This window comes from Pithys albifrons, chromosome 27 (assembly GCF_047495875.1).
Source record: "Pithys albifrons albifrons isolate INPA30051 chromosome 27, PitAlb_v1, whole genome shotgun sequence".
Lineage (NCBI taxonomy): Eukaryota > Metazoa > Chordata > Aves > Passeriformes > Thamnophilidae > Pithys > Pithys albifrons.
Window position 1 is genome coordinate 1441731 of NC_092484.1, and position 18074 is coordinate 1459804.

At 66.1% G+C, this 18074-nt stretch overlaps 1 protein-coding gene across 1 annotated transcript; it reads right to left on the reverse strand.

Annotated features, from left to right (window-relative positions):
* Positions 1-3290: 3290 nt before the first annotated feature.
* MIDN (midnolin) lies at positions 3291-15499 on the reverse strand. The gene is made up of 8 exons (XM_071578192.1): positions 15333-15499; positions 13134-13359; positions 12021-12108; positions 11664-11726; positions 6386-6772; positions 5756-5888; positions 5340-5642; positions 3291-4092 (listed from the first exon to the last, which is right to left on the reverse strand). Exons 2-8 carry the CDS (start codon positions 13349-13351, stop codon positions 3830-3832), a joined length of 1455 nt encoding a protein of 484 aa, XP_071434293.1. The 5' UTR covers positions 13352-13359; positions 15333-15499; the 3' UTR covers positions 3291-3829.
* Between the last annotated feature and the right edge of the window lie 2575 nt (positions 15500-18074).

An 18074-nucleotide genomic window follows, 5' to 3' on the forward strand; every position in this document is an offset into this window, starting at 1 on the left:
CAAGCACAGCCACTGCACTCAGTTCATGCACACACATGGGGTGCACACAGGCTGGGGGTGCATGTGGTGTGGTGCAGTGAGGCTGGGGGTGTTTGTGCGGTGCAGTGGGTGGGTATGCAAGGGCTGGGTGTGCAAGGGCTGGGCATTCAAGGACTGACCTGCAGCCCCATGCATGCCTGTGCTGGGGTGTGCCCAGCACCGCGGGGCCGCAGTGTGGCCAGCGCCGTGGGCGTGCGCGGGGCCCACGGGTGTGCCAGGAGCCCACGGGTGTGCCGGGAGCCCTGGGAGCTGTGGGAGCTGTGGGTGTTTCCTGGCGCACCCTCTGCAGCAAGGGCTGGGTGGAGGGACAAGGGGGGGCACCCGCACCAGCTGCCCACACCCACCAGCCATGGGTGCACAGACACACATCCGTGTGCATTGACACACACACCCCCACAACAACACTTTGCATGGACACACACACATCTGTGCATTGGCACACTCCTACATACACACACGTGTGTGTGCAGAGACACAACTGTGTGCATGAACACACACACACACCTGTGCACAGACACATAGAGCCCCCACCCATGCAGGGACACACACCTGTGTGCATGAACATACTCCCACATACACACACACACACACACACACACACACACACACACACACGTGCATGGACACACACTCACCTGCGCACAGATACACCCCCATACCCACCTGTGCACAGGCACACACCTGTGTGAATGGACACACTCCTACATACATACCCTCCCCCACACACACACACACAAACACCTGCCAGGTGACACTCACACTGTCCCCCCAACAAGTGCCACACCGCAGGCATGACATTGGTGCTGTGGATTGCTCCATACTGGGAGCACTGGGGTAAGTGCAGGCTGGCAGCAGTGCCAGGTGCTGGCTGGGCTAGGAGCAGCAAGGAGTAGAAGGCAGCATGGGGTGTGTGGGGTGTGAAACACCCCAGTGCCTGGGCTGGGGAATGAGAGGGGCTCTGACCTCATCCCTTCCCCAGTTATCAACAGACTCTGGGGACCCCAAGCGCAGTGATGTTACCCTGTTGTGTGGCACAATGTGGTGCCCCATGTCCCAGCTTGTCTCCAGCCACACCACAGACACATCCTGCGGGTGTCTGGTCCATCCTGTGCCGTGCTGTGCCATGAACTGCTATGCCATGCTTTGGGGCCAGGCCATTCCCACCTCGCACCCTACAACACCCACTGGTCCTCCAGGACCCTCCAGGACCCCCTAGATCCTGAGCTGAGCCCATGGGATAGAGGCAGCTGTTGGAACCCTGTAGGATGGGCTAGGGGTTTAGGGTCCCTGTGGAGCACCCACAGCATGATGGTTTTTGTGCCACCTCCCCCTGTGCCCAGCTGCTGGCGCGTGTCCCTGTGTGCACACGCGTGTGCGTGTCCCCCGTGTGCCCTCCCGGCAGCGATTGCCTTACAAGGCCTCCGTGTTGCTCCTGCCGCGGTTGGCGGCTCTTCCCATTGCCAAATTTGGCACGGGCCAGGGGTGTCGGGGGGGCCGGGGGCTGCCGGGGGGGGGCCCGATGTCTGCTCTACTCGAAATGACGTCAAGGCAGGGCGCGGGGTGCCCGGTGTGGCTCATGTCACCGCAGGAACCTGAGCTGCTTCCGCTCCCGCCCGGCTTCCTCCAGCACTCGGCTGCTCCTGGGGGTTTGGGGTCCGGCCAGGTCCTGATGGGAAGAACTCCCGAGACCCCCAGCCTGTCCATGGGGTTCCGAGTGCCCCCCACGGGCTTTGGATTGTCCCCCCTCCCCAGGGACAGGGCATAGGGGATGTGGCAGGGGACACAGGCAGCCACCTCACCCCCTCCCCAAATAGCAGCCCCACAGCTCAACCCTCCCATTGAGATTCATCCACCACCAGATGTGCACAGGGCCTGAGGGCAACACGTCACTGTGTCTGTGTCACAGCGCAGCTCCAGGGGTGTCCCAGCCCACAATGCCCCCCTGCCCTGGCCACCACACAGTCACCAACATGCCAAGCCCCCCAGTCCAACGCCCCATTTTCCTCCCAGTGAATGTGGGGCTATGGGAAGGGGGTTCCATGGGTGGGATGGCACTGACACACGTGCCCAGGGCCACCCCCACCCCATCACCTTCCCCAGGGCAGGGGAAAGCCACAGGGAAGCTGACCTGCAGCTGAAGATAGGGAAACTGAGGCATGGCTGGGTTTGTGGCCATCAACCCCCCACCCTGGCCCACAGCCACTCCACCGTGACACAGGAGGACGGGAAGGGAGGAAAGGAAAGAAGGAGCCAGATCCCACGGCCCGTCCAGCTGGTGGAACCGGCCCAGCTCCTCCAGGCAGCGGCTGGTGGGACAGGACTGGGAGCACCCAGTCAGGTGAGCCCCTGCAGACCCACAGGGCAAGGTCCAGCACCTGGAGAGGGTGGAAACATCCCTTCCCTGGAGGATGGGGCAGCTCCCTCTTCCCCCCTCTCCCTCCTGGAGGTACACACATGTGAGTGCTGAGCACACACATGGGCACCTGCATACAGCTATGTGTGCACTTGTGGGCACACCTATGTGGGCAGGGGCATGCAGAGAACATGCAGGACTGAGTACACACACAGTCCTGTGTGTGCAGTCACACATCATGTGTGTGCACAGGCATGTGGCTTTGTGTCATTGAGGTTAATGACTTTAAGGTGCTGCAGGCAGGACCAGGGGGTGCCCCACTGTCCCACATGTCCCCTCAACACCAACAGGGTGCCCAAATATCCCCTTTCCCCCCCACACCAACACCAGGCACAGTTGCATCCAGACTGCCCAAATTTATTTCAAAAATAAAAAATAAAATATTAAAGACCGAAAAAGCCTCGCTCTCCCCCTCTGCCCTCCCCCCTGAAACACACACAAAAAAAAAGACTTTTACAGACAAAAAACACATCACATGGGGGCTCTATTTGCACAGATCCTGACGGAAAAAAATCCAAGTCGGACAAGAAAAAGGATCCTACGGCCTATGAAGACTATGTCAGTATTGGCTCAGTCGGGTCATTAATGTCTATAAATACCGGCCCCGTGGCCAGGACCGAGTTTGGGGTTATTTATTCAGATTTTTTTACTTTTTTTTTTCTTCTCCTTTTTTTTTTTTAAGTTAAAAAAGAAAATCCAACCACCCAAGTGGCGGGTGGGAAGGAGTCCAGCGACTCGGAAGTTGGGCTCGGCCGCGGAGGGAAGGCGCCTCGGCTTGTCCCTCCCCAAACAAAATTAACACCCCCCCCAAAACAAAGCCCCCCCACCCCGTCCCCCCTCCCCGGGCTGCGGCAGTGGGGCCCAGGCACACACGTGTCCCCCCCTGACCACCCGGGGTGGGGCCCAGCCCCGCAGCCGAGCAATGCTACATATAGAAGGGAAGGAAAACAAACGGCCCCCAAGTCAGGGGGGCTCCAGCACCTCCGAGAGAGACTTCAACTCCTCCTGCCTGCACTGGGGGGGTGACACAGGGGGGGCCGGAGCACCCCCCACTGAGCCCCTCTTCACAGCAAAGCAGCAGCTTCGATATGTCCCAGGACCCCCCAGGTGCCGGGAACACCCATTCCCAGCCAGGGAGGTTGTGGGGAGGGGGCGACTCCTGCTGCTCCCCCCATCTCCCCAAACCCAACCGATTGGGGGTGGGGGGCTCCCCCCGTGACACGCAGGTGGGCCCAAGGCGTCTGGTCACAGGAGACGACAGCAAATCTCGAGGAGCCCTGTCCCGTGACACCAGCACTGACCCCCCACAGCAGGGGCAGGGAGCGGCACCCCCTCCCCCAGCACAGTCCCTTGGGGCCCCCTCCGGGCACGGAGTCTCTATGCTACGACAAACTCGGATTTCATCTCGGCCTTGACCTCCGGCTTCCAGACCGAGTCCTCGAAGTCCAGGTCCAGGCTGCCCTCGCTGGAGACGCTGCTGTTGCTGTTGGTGCGCCCGGCCTTGCGGTTGGGCACCCAGTGGTACGGCGCCCGCGCGTCCCGCCGCGCCTTCCGCCGCAGCCGCTTCTGCTGCAGCAGCAGCTGCAGCCGCTCCACCTTGCAGCGCGTCGCCCGGTTCTCCGTCTGCCTCAGGCGGTCTCCTGTGGGGGGAAAGGGGAGAGGAGGGTCATGGGGGGCTGCCATGGACTGCTGCAGGGGGGGCACGCAGGCCTCGAGGCAGCCACTTGTGGTACAGACGTGTGGGTACCTCCACCGGAGGGGAAAGGGGGGTCATGGGGAGCTGCCCTGACCCACATCCAGGGGGACACACAGCCCCCCACAGCACAGACACATGCACACCCCACAGCAGGGGAAAGAGGAGTCATGACAGGCTGCCCTGACCCACATTTAGGGGGGGACACAGCCCCTCACAGCACAGATCTATGGACACCCCCATAACAGGGCCCCCTGCAATGGAGAAGAGGAAGGGGGGACCACAGGAGGCTGCCCTGACCTGCCAGACCTCCCAACCAGCCCCCCACAGCACAGATGCATGGGCACCCAAAAAACAGGGGCCCCATGATGGTGCCAGCTGGTTCCCAGTGGGTGTAGCATCCCCACTACAGCAATCCCTGTATACCCAAACAAAGCCAGTCAGGATGGACAGGGATGGATTCCTGGCACAGAGCAGAGCTGGGAAGCTCAGGCCATGTCAGCAAGGGCTGGAGCCAGCCTGGAGCAACTCTGGTGGGGGCCTGGGACCCCCAAGCCAGGAAAGAAGGAAGAGCAAACCCTGAGGGGGACGAGTCCTCCTGGCCAGCACTGCTAGTTTCACCTCTTTCCTCTAAGCAAACTGGGGGGGTCTGGGGTGGGCACCTCCAGCACCTTCCTGCCTTGGGGCATACAGGTGTGTCCCCACAATGCTGGGGGGGTGTGGGAGATACTGTCACACCCTGGCATGGTCAAGCACCCGCAGCCAGACCCACCCTCACTCCCAGTGTGGGAAGGTGGGTTTGGAAAGGGTGAGGAGGGGGGTAGCTAGGGGCTGGGTGACCCCAAAACCTCTTGACCATGCAGCAGGGACAGTCCCCAAGCTCCCAGGGGAGGAGGACACCACAGACACCTGCCACCCGCCTCCCCATATGGAGACCCTTTGGTGCTGTGAGGTTTGGCAGGAGGCAGAGCAGGGTGAGGGAACCTCCACAAATCCCTGGGGGTGCTGACTGTCCCCCATCCTCTAGAGACCCTGCCATCCTGACTGACACCTGTCAATCATCCAGGTACCCAGCCTGTCTCTGCTCATCCGAGCCACAGCCCCCAGGGCGATGTGACTGATCAGGGACCCCCAAGAGGCGTCAACCCCAGACCTTCACACACACCACCCTCAGTGGGGGGCAGTCAGACTCACCGCTGGGCTTGCACATCCGGATCTGGCTTTGGCACTGGACGACGGGGTGCAGAGGGGGGGCAGCGGCCGCCGGCAGCGGCTCTGAGGTAGTTTTGGTAGCGAGGTCCGGGGAGGCAGGCGGCGAAGAGGAGGAGGAGGTGGAGGAAGAGGAGAACTGCGTCTGGCAGCGGAGCTGCGTCAGGGACTGAGGCATGCCCTGGTAGTGTCGCGTGGCGCTGAGGAGGTCGTTGAGGATCTGCAGGATGGTGCCGATGTCCCGCCGCGGCCGCCCGCTGCTGTCCTGGCAGTTGGGGTGCAAAGTGCCTGGAGAGGGGGGAGAAGTGGGTGTGAGTTGGTCAGTGCCCCAACATCCACAGCCCCACCACCCCCACATCCCCCAGACCCACAGCCCCCCTGGAAGGCTCAGCACCACGTACCAGAGAAGGTCCCTGAGAAGACTCCGGGCGCGTGGTTGACGAAGCTCTCGATGACCGCCCCAGGCTTGCGGGATCGGGCCGAGGGGGCCGGACTGCTGCCTGGGGAGCTGGGGCTGCGGGAGCCACAGTCCACCTGGGAAAGGAGAAAAGTGGGATCAGTCTCTGGAAAGGGGCCTAGGGGGGACACACAGCCCTGCTCCTGCCCTTCTGCCTCCCTCCAAACAGCCAGATCAGGGGCTCCCAGGCAGGGAGCAGCACGCACCCCGGCCCCAGTTTTACTGGGACACAAGGGAGCATGGTTGTCCCACTCCTCTGTGCACCAGTGTCCCCAGCCCTGGGGTCCCAACAGCCTGCCCCACCCTGCTGTGCTGTGTGAAGAGGAAAGGGAAGCAGCAGCAGCTCCTGGCCACTTGTGGGGACAGACAGGGTGTGGGATGGGCAGTGTTAACAGCATGGGTTACACCCTGTCCCCGAGCCCCTCCCTGGGACCTGGGGACATTCTGGAGGCCAGACTAGGGACAACCCTGTTTCATGCATGGGGAAACTGAGGCAGGGACAAGCATTGCCACAGCAGGGCTGGGAAGTGCACAGCTTCACCTACCCCCCCCAAAGACCCCACCCCAAACTCACCTCTGAGCAGGAGGAGACCACGCTGCTGTTCACCGTCTGCGCGCTGGCCCCGTGTGACCGGAACATCCCAGCGGTGATGGGCGCGGGGTGGGGGGCATTACAGTACATGGGTGGGGCTGGTGTGGTGGGCGTGGGGCTGGGGGTCGGGCTCTGCTGGCACGTGGGCACCACGGGGATGCGGGCGAAGCCGGAGCCGGCGGCGCCGTGCAGCGTCCGGCAGTGGGGGCTGGCGCTGGCCCCCGTCTCGCCGCGGCTGGCGATGAGGTGCCGGTGCTGGAGCTGCCCCGTGCTCTGCTGAGCCGCCAACTGCAGCTGCACGAACATCATGTGGTCCCCCACGCGCAGGGCCAGGGTCAGAGGGGACCGGCCCGACAAGAAGTCGTTGACCTGCAGAGAGAAGGGACTCCCATCAGCCCTGGAATGCAGTGAGATCATGCACAGACATCCCATCCCCCTCCCCGTGGCAGTGCCAAGCAGGGGAACGATGGTTGCCAGCCCTGGGGCCAAGCAGGGGTGGTAGTTACCACCACAGGTCTCCTGCAGCCATAGGGACGGGTCACTGGGGCAGGGAAGGGGTGACTCCCTCCTGCAGCCCCTCAGCCGTGCCAGGCTGGCAGGAAAGCTCAGCTGCCGTCCCCAAGCAACCCTGTTCCAGCGCCAGCTCTGTCAGCTGATAGTGCCAGGGGGGTATTTCTCTTCCTTCTGCCCTTTATTCTCCAGCAGCAAGTTCCCCTCCCTGCCCAGATTCCAGAGAGCAGGGATGGGCAGGGGCTGCAGCCAGGGCCTCCCACAGCCCCACGCCTGGCCCTGGGGCCAGCACCACTGCTCTGGCCAGCCCAGTGCCAGGGGAGGGGGTACCCCCGCAGGCACAGGAAGAACAGGAGGGGCAGGTGAGGACATGCTGGGTCCTTGCATGCCCACCACTGTGACTCAGGACTGCCAGGCAGGGAAGTGCAGGCCACCTGTCCCCCTTTCCCCCCAGCAAAGGCAGATTTGGAGGGGGGGGAGAAGGGGGCCGGCCCTGCCCAGCCTGGAGGCTCCAGCTCCAGCAGGTGATGGAGCAGCTGCATCACGGAGACAAGAGCTGGGGCCTGACCCTGCCCAAGCCGCAGCTGTGGGGGGCCCCCCAATTCCAACACCTGCCGTCCCCCAGCACACACTGCTCAGTCTCCACGACACATAAATCACTTGGCAGCTGTGCCAAGGAACAGGGGAGCCCCCCACGTTCTGGTGGGGCTGGGTCAGCCGTGAGCCCTCTCGAGCCCCCGCTGCCCTTATGTTTGCTGCAGGGGGAGCTGTGCCTGTCCCCGCGCCTGCCTGGGGCTCACGCAGAGCTGTGGGCAGGACGTGGGGTCAGGGCTAATGGGGATGACGCCACCCCCGCCCCAGCCCTCCCAGCCTCGCTATTCCAGGGCACGGCAGGGCCCGGCTTTCCCAGCCCATCACGTGCGGAGCCGTGCACGGCTCCTGACGTCACCCACTCACACCCCCTGGCACCTGCGGGGTGCAGCCATCGCCTGTGGCCGGACGGGGGGTCACCACCGAGCCCATCACCTCCCTATCCCCAGCGCTGCAGAAAGGGGCCCCCCGGCCCCCCCAGCCCCAGCGCTGCTCCCCCGCTGCCGCGGAGGCCGGTTCTGAGAAGCCGTGGGAAAAGCAGCTTTAAAAATACCAGCAGCAAAGCCCCGAGCGTGTCAGGCGGAGGCTGCAGAGGAAGGGGTGGGCGGGAAGGAGACACTGCAGCTCTGGACAGGGAGGTTACGGGGCGAGGGGGCGGGAGAGGACGGCGGGTGCGCACGTGGGCACGCGTGTGCACACGCATGTGCATGCACAGAGCACCTGGCCACAGGAAAGGGTCACTCCAGCCCCCTGTCCTGCCTCAGTTTCCCTCCCCATAGCAGCCTGGATAGCCTCACGCCAAGCTGGCAGCCCCATTCACACTGCTCAGCCACTACCACCCCACCTCTGGTCACATTCAGAGGTCCAGCCACCTCCTGCCCCTGAATGGAACTTCCCACAGCTGTTGGGCCACCCCATCCCTGCTGCTGCTCTTGGAGTCAGCGTAGGGGGGACATGTCACACAGGGATCTCCTGGAGACCCACGCCAGGTCACACATCACTTTCCTATGCTTGAGAAAGGGGACAAGCCCCCATCCTGCTCCCACCATGCTCCTGAGTGGGGTTTCTCACAGTCCCCCAACTCTATTTTCACACGCAGAGGGAGGCAGTGGGGCAGGACCCCCCACCCCAGCCCCTGTCACCCTGCAGCAGGTCCAGCTCCTCGCCCAGGTGTTCCCGGGGGAGCCCCACGCACGTCCCCGGGGCCCTCTGACGTCAGTGGCCCCGCGGCCGCCTCCCGCTCCCTCTGACTCACCCCAGCCTGCCCTGCCTGACCCCTCGCCAGCGTGGGGAGAAACCAGAGCACCTCAACCCCAGCCGGGCCCGCGCTGCCGGCGCTTCCCAGCGGCACCAAGAACCTCCCCCTCAGTCCCCAGGCGCAGGGGGTCTTAGGGCCCCCCACCCCTCCGCAGCACCCCTGGGGCTGGGCCGTGGCCCTGAGCCGTCCGGGTCCCTGCGGCGCCCCAGCTCCGGGGCTCCCAGCACCCGCCCCCACGCCGCTGCCAACCCCCCCGGCGAAACCAGCCCGCTCCAATGCAAACACGTCCCACCCAGCCGCCCGCTCTGCCGCCCACGCCGGGAGGACCCCGCGGTCCCTCCCAGCCGGCTCCGCCGCAGGGGCCAGCACAGCCCCATCGAGGGGGTTGGGACCACTGGGACCCCCAAAGCCTCCACACCCAGGGGTCCCTCTGGGACCCTGTCAAGCCCTGAGGGGCTCAGCTGCACCGTGCCAGGCTCAGGGCCCACGGGGATGGGGCAAGTGTCTCCCAGCTGCTTCTCAGAAACGCAGATGACTCAGAGAACGACGCATTCCCGCCTCGCTCCGACGCCTGGCCCCGCGTCACCCTGGCCCCCAGATCCAGACACCCCCAGGCCCCCCCACTCTGGGCTGCCAGAAAGTGGGAGCAGCCTCCAGTGAGCCCTTGTCCCCCATGCAGAGGGCGGCACCCCTAAAACATGCAAAGGGAAACTGTTCTGGGAGATCTGGGGGGGAAAGGCAAGGCCAGGGCAAATATGAGAAGGGGGAGCAGGAAATGGCCCTCCATCCCCTGCAGGGTCTCCAGTTGGGCACAGCTGGGACACCCATCTAGCCACTTGTTGTGTTAGTGCCCACGGGTTTGCCTGTGCCCAGGGGGGGCAGAGGGACAGAGCACCCCAGCCACATTCCTCTGACTGCAGCTCCTGTCCCTAGAAGAGCAGGATGTGTCCCCCCGCCTTCTCTGTTCCCCCTCCAGCATTCCTGAGCAGAGGGACTGGGGGAAGGAAGAGCTGAGGCAGAGGGACCGAACAGTTTGTGGGTTCCCCTGGAAAGCGGGGGCAGCTGTGCAGGGCGGAAGGAAGCGCGGGAGCATTTCCAGGAAGCCCCCGTGCCCAGCAGCCACTTCCCCAAAGGCTGGGGAGGGGGTGGCAGCGCCCTGGCCCCCCCTATTCCCCCCCAGAGGAAGCGGCTCAGCTCTCCCTGCGCTCCGGAGGCTGCGTGACGCAGGCAGAGCCCAGCAAAGCATGAATGGGAGGAGTGGTTTCCTGCCCTCCCCCCGCCGCCCCCCAGGTGCTGGCGGTTCCTCCTGCTCAGCCCTGGCTTCCTGAATCACCGACCGGAGGAACCTGCGGTGGGCAGGGAGGTGTGGAGTCGCTTCCCACAGCCAGTGCCAGACCGTAGCCCACCCACTCTCCTCTGCCCCGCTGTGCTTGGCCGAGGGGGCCACAGCCCAGTGCAAGGGGTAACCCAGAGCTCCATGGGCTCCTTGGCTCCCCAGTCCATCCCACCTCGCTGCCCACCCTGGTGTGGAACTGCACAGCCCCACCAGAAATATCTGCAGCCCCGAGACCAGGACATGCACAGGGACCCGCGGGTTCAGCTGCCAGCACCAGCCCTCTCTCACAACTCTGCAACCCAGCTGGGATGGGCAGCACCCTGCAAGCAGCCTGGCAGCCTCTGGCACAGGGCTCCAGTCCAGGCTCACCCCCCTGACCCACATGAGGTTAAACCAGCCCCCAAAAGACAAGGGCATCCCTGGCAGCCAAGGGCACTGTGGGTCAGTCCCTGCAAGCAGGGCAGCCTGAGCCACTGCCACAATGCCACATCCTCAGAGGGTCACAGCTGTGCCCCCAACAACCCCCTATCTGAGCCCTGGCGCCACAAAGGGCTCAGCCCCATCCCCACATTCAGTGAGGCAGGCTACAGAAAACCCCAAAAAAACAACCCTTAAAAACCCCCAAAGCTGCACCATCAGCCAGAAAAAGGAAGGAAAGAGTTTCACAGCAGTAACAGAGACGGAAAACAAAGGAGTGGGGCCTGCGCGGCTGGGGGTAAATTCCACCTTCGCGGCAGGAGCCGGCGGCTGCGCACGCACCCACGGCTCACCCACGGCTCTCCCACCCTGGGAACGCTTCCACCGCGTGGCTGAGACCCCCCAGCAGCGAGGACCCCCCGCCCGCCCACCTCCCACCCCGCCAACTGCCAGGAACTCCACAGCGATTCGACCGCGGCTCCGCCAACACCACCCACACGAGCCCCCTCCGCGCCCCCCTCTGAGGGGCTGGCGCCCCAACACAACACCACTGAGCACGGGGGATATGGAGAGGGACAGAACACCCGGGCATGGCCATCCCACCCGCAAAGAATAGCTCCAAGGAGAGGGGGAAGAGCCCTTTGGGCACTGGGGGGGAAGCTGGGCTCTGCAGCCCCACAAGCCCCCAGTGTGACCCAGCAGCCCCATGAGCCCCCTATGTGGTCCTGCAAGCCCCCTAAACACCCAATACAGTCACGGGGAAGGTGGGCAGCCCCATTCCTGCACTTTGGTGTGGGCAGTTGGGGGGGGGGGGCTGCAGCCCCACACCCCTGGGGCAGGGCCCTGAGCCGCCCAGCTCTGCCAGCGACCTGCTGTGTGACCTTGGGTGAGTCACTTCACCTCCCCAGCTCCCAGCTTGTTTGGGCTGCGAGGCTGCGGTGTGGGACCTCCCTGCACCCGGCGCTGCTCAGGGTGACGGTGCCCGCCCAGGGCACCACCCTCAGCACTCCCAGCTCTGCTGAAGGTGAAACCTCAGTGAGGCACCAACGCCAAAGCTTCTGGGAGGGGAAGCAGAGTGAGGCCACAGCGGTCCTTTTCCCCCAGCCCCCGCCTTTGTCTCCATCCTGCCCCGGCATCCAGCCCCTCACCTGAGTTTCAGTTAAGCTTTCCAGAGCTTGCATCACCGACTGTTCTGGCCTGGACGCCTGAGACTGGAAAAAAAAAGGAGGAGGGGGGGGATTAACGTTACAAATGCAGAGAAGGAGGGGGCGTCCGCAGCAGGAGGGAGGGATGACATGTCACTTCCACTATTTCTACACAAGCCTTGAGAAAGGAGTGAAATATTAAACCTGCTGCCGTGCCCAGCCCAGTGCTGCCTCCTCAGCGAGGGCTGGGGCAGCAGAGCCGCGGGGCTGCCAGCACATCACATCCTCATCCTCGCCAGGGGCTTTAATAATAGACAGGGACGAGTGGGAGGGAGGGAGCAGCAGGAAAAGGCCACTCACCATCAAGCCGGCCTCCACGGTGGGCACCAGTGTCAGCTTGCTGCCTTCCACGACCCCCAGGTCTTGCAGTTTGCCAAAGCTGAGGCGGCTGTGGGGGGAGATGCCAAAAGCAGGGTCAGTACAGGCCAGGCAGACCCCCCAGGGGGACATGAGTGGGACACCAGCTGCAAGCCTGGCTGCTCCCAGGGGACCAAACCTCCCCAAGCACGCCCAGCCCAAGCAATTCCAACGCCTGACAGGCAGGAGGGGATCCCAGCACTCCACTGTTCAGCTGCCCCCCAGGGAGGCGAGCTCACGGTATGGGGCACCCCTGCTCTGAGCATAGGGCAGTACTGAGGGTGCTGCAGCCATGGGGGTGAGTGGGCCAGCGAGGGTGTATGGAGGGGCTTCAGGGCTTCGTAGCACAGGAAACCTGCCCACGGGGGGAGGCAGTGCAAGAGAAGCTGGGACAAACGGGGGTGGGGGAGGCAGCCCTGGGAACGTGCCCCTCCCGCGGCCCCGTGGGTGCCGGCAGATGGACGCCGTGTCCCCGTGTGTCCTCCCTCCGATCCGGGAGAGACTCTCCAAGTTACTCCCGGTTCGGCCCCGCGCGGGCCCCGTTCCACGCGGGGGGTGCGCAGCCCCTCGGCCCGAGTCCCCGGCAGACAAAGGCTCCCCCGACGCTGGGGGCTCGGGAGGGGGGGGGGGGGGCCGGGCCACGCCGCCGCCGGGGCTGAGCCCAGAACAAAGGGCCGGGGCACGGCCGGGCCCCGCCGCCCACAAAGGAGCCCCGGCAGGGCCGGGCGAGGGGGCGGCGGCCGTGCTCCGGTCCAGGCTCGGCGCCCCCTCCCTCCCTCTCTCCACCCCGGAGTCCCCCTCCCTCCCTCCCTCTCTCCCTCCCTCCCTCCCTCTCTCCCTCCCTCCGGCCCGGCCCCCGCTCGCCCCCGCCGCGGCCCCCCGGGCTGCCCCCCCCCGCCGCCCCGCACAGGAATGGGGCCGGGAAGGGGGAGGGGGCGGGAGCCTTTGTGCGGTGCCGAGCCCGGTGCGAGGGGGCCGCCCCCGCGCCCAGCCCCACTGCCAGGGGGCTGGGGACCCCAGACCCCCCGAGCCGCACCGACCCGCCCCGTGCCGTACCTCTCTTTGTGCAGCAGCGCCAGCCGCTCCTTGGGCACCTTGAGGCGCTGGGACAGCCGTCGCTTCAGCCCCTCCACCGTCTCTTCGGCGGGCACCGAGAGCTCATAGCGGGTGCCGGTGGTGGTGTGGATGTAGAGGTTCATGGGGGGCTCGGGCGGCCCCACCTCGCAGGCGGGAGCCCCACGGCTGCAGCTCCTGGCGCCGGGTTGCGGGTCCATCCGCCGACCTGCGGGGGCAGCGGCGGTCGGTGCCGGGGGGCGACGGCGGGACGCGGCGGGGGGGTGGGCGGGAGCGGACAAAGGAGGGAGCGGGACCCCCTCCGCCGGTCGTTCGGCGGGACCCACGGGAGCTCCGGCTGCGCGGCGCGGCCACAGGCGGGGGCCGGGAGGAGGCAGGGGCGGCTAGGAGCGGGGGGGTCCCCAAGCAGGGCTGCACCGGCCGGGCCCTCCGCGGGCCGGGCGGAGAAAAATCAAATATATATAAAAATAAAAAAAATATAAAATCCCCCGTTCTCGCCCCGCTCTGGTGGCTGCCGCGGGAGGGGGGCGGTAGAAGCGGCGCTGCCTGTCCCTGCCTGCCGCCTGCCCCTGCCTGCCGCCTCCTTTCTTTCTCCTCGCCGCCGCTCTGTGCTCTCGGTGCGGGGTGTCTGGGGGCGGGGTGAGGCCCGAGGCCGCGGCGAGGGGCGGGGAGGCCGCGTCGCTCCCCCTTCAGTGGGGCCGGACCCGCCGAACCGGCCGCCGCTCGCGCTGCCGTGGGAGCACCGGGGGGGGGGGGGGGGGGGGGGGGGGGGGGGGCAGAGGGAGGGAAGTTACAATGTAGCAACGTCCCGCGGGGCGGGGCCTCGCCCTCATTCACTCCGGCTCCTCCGGAGGGCGCAGCCAATGGCAGCGCGCCCAGCGCCCAGACATCCGCGGTGGCAGCCAATGGAAGGCGGGCGCAGGCTCCCCACGTGGCCCGGTGGGCGGGGCGGTCGGGCCGGATTCCTCCCGCCCACGCGGCCGCGCGGCCCCCGCCCCCGGCGCCGCCCCCCCCCGCGCGCCCTCGCGCCGCGCCTGGAGCCATTCATAATCCCGGCGCACAACAAAGGGGCGCGGGCCGCGGGCACGGGGGGCCCGGGGGTCTGCCGGGGCACCGGCAGCGCTGAACACCCGCCGGGCTGCCCCTCTCCGCGGGGGCCAACGGGCTTGGCGTGCGAGGCCCCGGCTCCGAGGAGGGGTGAACGCGGGACACGGGCAGGCGGCGGCCCGGAGCGCCGCGGCGGGGGCGGTGAGCGGCCCCCGCACCGGAGGAGGCCGCGGCGGGAGGTGACTGCCCGCGGGGACGGGCGGGAGCCTGAACCCCCGGAGCCGAGTGACGCGGGGACACAGAGGCGGAAAGGGCGGGGGGGGCAAGCACAGTCACCCGTAGCCGGTCACACCCGCCCGGTCACACGCACCCGCCCGGTCACCTTCTCAGTGACGCCGTTACGGCTACGGGGAACTGTCCCGACACGGGGCTGAGCCCCCCGCGCCCCCCAGCACGCTTCTGCTTCCCCCAGCCCCAGTCGCGCAGCGGAAACCTCCACCCCACCGGTCCCAGCCCCGGCTGCACCCGCCCGGGGGGAGGAACGGACACCCGCAGCCCCGGGGCCCCGGCCCGACAGCCGCACCGGAGGGGCCCGGGGGGGCTATGAGTCAGCAAAGCGCGGGCGCCCTCTGCCGGCCCCGCCACGCCTCCCGCACCCGGGGGGGCCGCGGGGGCCGCACCGGCCACCGGGGAGCGCTTACCGAACCACCGGGTGGCCCTTACCGAGCCACCGGGAGGCTCGGCCGCGGCGCCCTCCGCGGCAGCTGCCCGCCCGCCGGGACAGAGCGAACCGACTCGGGTAGCCCGCCCCGGCACGTCGCTCCCTGGGACGCGGCGGGGACCGAGAGGGGCGCACCGGGGTCCCGGAAGTCGGAGCGAAGGGAACCGATCCATCTCCCGTTCCCCGAGGGTAGACAAAGCCCCGAGTGGTCAGGGACGCGCTAGGTCTCGGTGGGTGGGCAGCGCTCCCGGACACCTCGATGGGGCTCTGCCGTGCGCCCCCCCGGGAGCCCCGGGGTAGCGGGACCACCCCGCCCGATCCAGGGAAAGCAACCGAGTGAGCGCAGTCCCGGTCCGCGGATTACCCCCGCTGCCCGACCCGCACTCCCTCCGGCACAGCGCGGCCCCACTCACCGAGCGCGGTCCCGCGGATCCCGGCGCGGCGGGAGCTCAGCAGTCTCCGGCGGCAGGAAGAAGGAGAGAGACCCCAGAAAGGTCCTGAGGGAGAGGTGGCGGTCGGTGCGGTGTCCCTTGCCGAGCGCTGCAGCCGGTCCGAGCGCAGCCCTGACGCGGAGCTGCCGGGGAGGTGCCCCAAGTTTTATCCCGCACCGCCCGGGGTGGAGCCTGGCGGGGGCAGGGACCGGGCAGGGACCGGGCTGGCCCCGGCAACGGCTCTGGCCACGGCTGTCCCCGCACCTGCTCCCACGGGGGGTCCCGGCCCCTGCCCCCGGTTCCCAGTCCTGGTCCCAGTCCTGCCCTAGGGGTCCGGACCCTGTCTCCCCGTTTCGGATCCTGCTTCCGAAATCCCGGCTCGCCGCCACCCTGATCTCAGTCTCAGCCCACCATGGATGTCTCAGCCCCTCCTGGGCACTCGGCTCTGCCCCTCCAGGGGTCCCGTTCTCGGCCTTGTCCCCACTGCTCAGGGAGCAGCTGCAGGCAAGATAGAGGGGACCAGCCCCCCGCGGGGAGGGGTCAGACCGGACACCTCTCCCTGTCCGGGTGACCCCTCAGTGGCGTCAAAGTCAATCAGTGGGGAAGAAATGGATGGGCTGAACTGTCCTTGGGAGCTGAGTGTCAAAGCTGCTGCCTGTGTCTAATATCGGGACTCTGATGTCTAATAACAAGGTTGGGCTGGCCCGCCCCACCCCCCAGGGATTCCCTCTGCCCAACCACCCACTGTTCAGACATAACACAGACTCAGCCCCACAGGGTTTTTTGAAACAGAGGAGAAGGGGGCTGGTGGGTACCAGTGCTGGGGTCGACGTCCCAGGGTCGTGGGGTGGAGTCGGGTTCCTCCTGGCCAAGGTGTTCGAGGCCAGTGGCCGCCCCGTGTACACAGAGAGGCTGTTGGGACGATGCTCGTGACCTCGGGCTGCCTCGCCGGGTCTCTTTCTCTCAGACAATGCCCTGGCACACCGAGACACAAAGCAACTGGAGTGGGGATCTGGCGGCCAGTCTGTAGCGGGGAGGGGGCCATACCCCCCGACCCACGAGGCAGCAGCACAGGGGTCTGGTGGGAGCCGAGGGAAGCTCCCTGCAGCCCCAAAACGCTGCCGCTGTGTCCCTTCCCACACAGGCTCCCTCGGGGTGGGTGCAGATGGCTGGGTGGGAGTGAGACCCTCATGCACGAGGCACAGAGCTGGGCTGGGAGGGATCCTTTGTGGCTCAGCTCACGGCCCCCCGCCCACCCCGGCCCCCTCCAGGCTCTCAAGGGGGAGATGAGCTCAGGCTGCTCCGGCTCCGACTCCTGCCATTGTTGTCCCTGGGAGAGGGGCCGGGGCAGGGATGCGCCATTGTTCTCCCCGGGAGCTGTGGAGCCCCAGGCCTGCGAAGCTGCCCCTCAGGGGGCCACGTCCCCAGCTGGCTCCTCAGCAAGGAGAGGGGGGGAGTCGGGGCCACGGGTTTGGCCCAGCCACAGTTCAGGCTTGTGCACCAGGAAGGGGCCATGGTGGGACAAGGTGGCAATCCAGAGCCACCCCCTGCAGTGCAGGGAGAGGGTCCAGCTGCCAGCTCCTGGCTCCCAGCCTGGATCTGTGGGGAGGGACAAGGGGACATCACAGCCATGGCTGGGAGCATGGCCCACTTGGGTTCATTGGCAGAGCAGCCATGCCCCAAGGGCAGGGCATCTCCCCATGTCCTGACAGCCCTGAGGAGCCCCTTTCCTGGTTGCCACCCTCCTCACATGGCTCCATCTCCTTCCGGGGAGGAAGCTCATCTCCCCCGGCAATCCCATGACTCCAGGAGCCAGTGCTTTAGGAAGTGTGTGCAGATTTCAGTATGGTTGAAGGTGCTGAAGTTAACCGGAGCCTCCAGAGACACAAGCTGGGAGATCCCAGGATTCCCAGCAGCCCAGATTTTGTGTGTTTAGTTTATTGTGTTGCCCTGGGAATAAATCGTTAAAGATTACAGGCAGACTCGGGCATAATTGCTGCACAGCATCCGAGGCTCCCGCGTCTCCAGAGGGAGCGTTCTCCAAACCCCGCACGGCTGAGCAGCTCCGGGAGAGACGATCCGACAAGCAAATACCTACACAAATCCCGCTGCAGGCCACACGCAGCTCCCGCAATCCGCTTAGCTAACCTGGGCCCCGGGATTAGCCCCCGCGGCGACTCACGCACCCGGCCGGCGGCGCGGGCTGGGGCGGAGGAGAGGGGCTTACCCGGGTCCCGCAGGGACACTTCCCACGGAGCCTGGCCACCAGGCACGTCCTGATGCCAGGGCAGAGCTGGGGCAGGACCCTGGTGTCGGCTCTTCTGTGTCCCACGGTGCTACCCCATCCCGCAGGCCCCAGCTCCGGCCGGGAGCCCCAAATCTTTTGGGGGCCGATTGTTGGAAGTCCTTTCCTTCGAAGGAAGGGAATTCCCAGCCCTTTTTCTTCGGGGAAATCCCCCACCAGCCCCGGGCAGCAGCTTTACTCTTTTCTCTCCTTTGGGTTGGTTTTTTTGTTGGTTTTTTTTTTTCCTTTTGGAATGAATTCCTGGCTGATTCCACAGCTTTGGCAAACGGGGATTTTATCGCAAGTCTCTGCATTCCCCTCGCAGGCGCGGGGTCATGGGATTAGGGCAGAGCTGACGCTGGCTCGGGAACAGGGAGAGGAGGGGAGAGGGGGAAAGAGGGGGCGTTTCTCCCTCCTATGGCTTCAGAAGACGCCGGGCT

Coding starts and splice junctions, on each gene's coding strand:
- MIDN (XM_071578192.1), bottom strand. CDS start 13,351: ATGGACCCGCAACCCGGCGCCAGGAGCTGCAGCCGTGGGGCTCCCGCC. Junction 12,109..13,133: donor GCGCTGCTGCACAAAGAGAG/GTACGGCACGGG, acceptor CTCCCCCCACAG/CCGCCTCAGCTTTGGCAAAC. Junction 11,727..12,020: donor CCGTGGAGGCCGGCTTGATG/GTGAGTGGCCTT, acceptor TTTTTTTTCCAG/TCTCAGGCGTCCAGGCCAGA.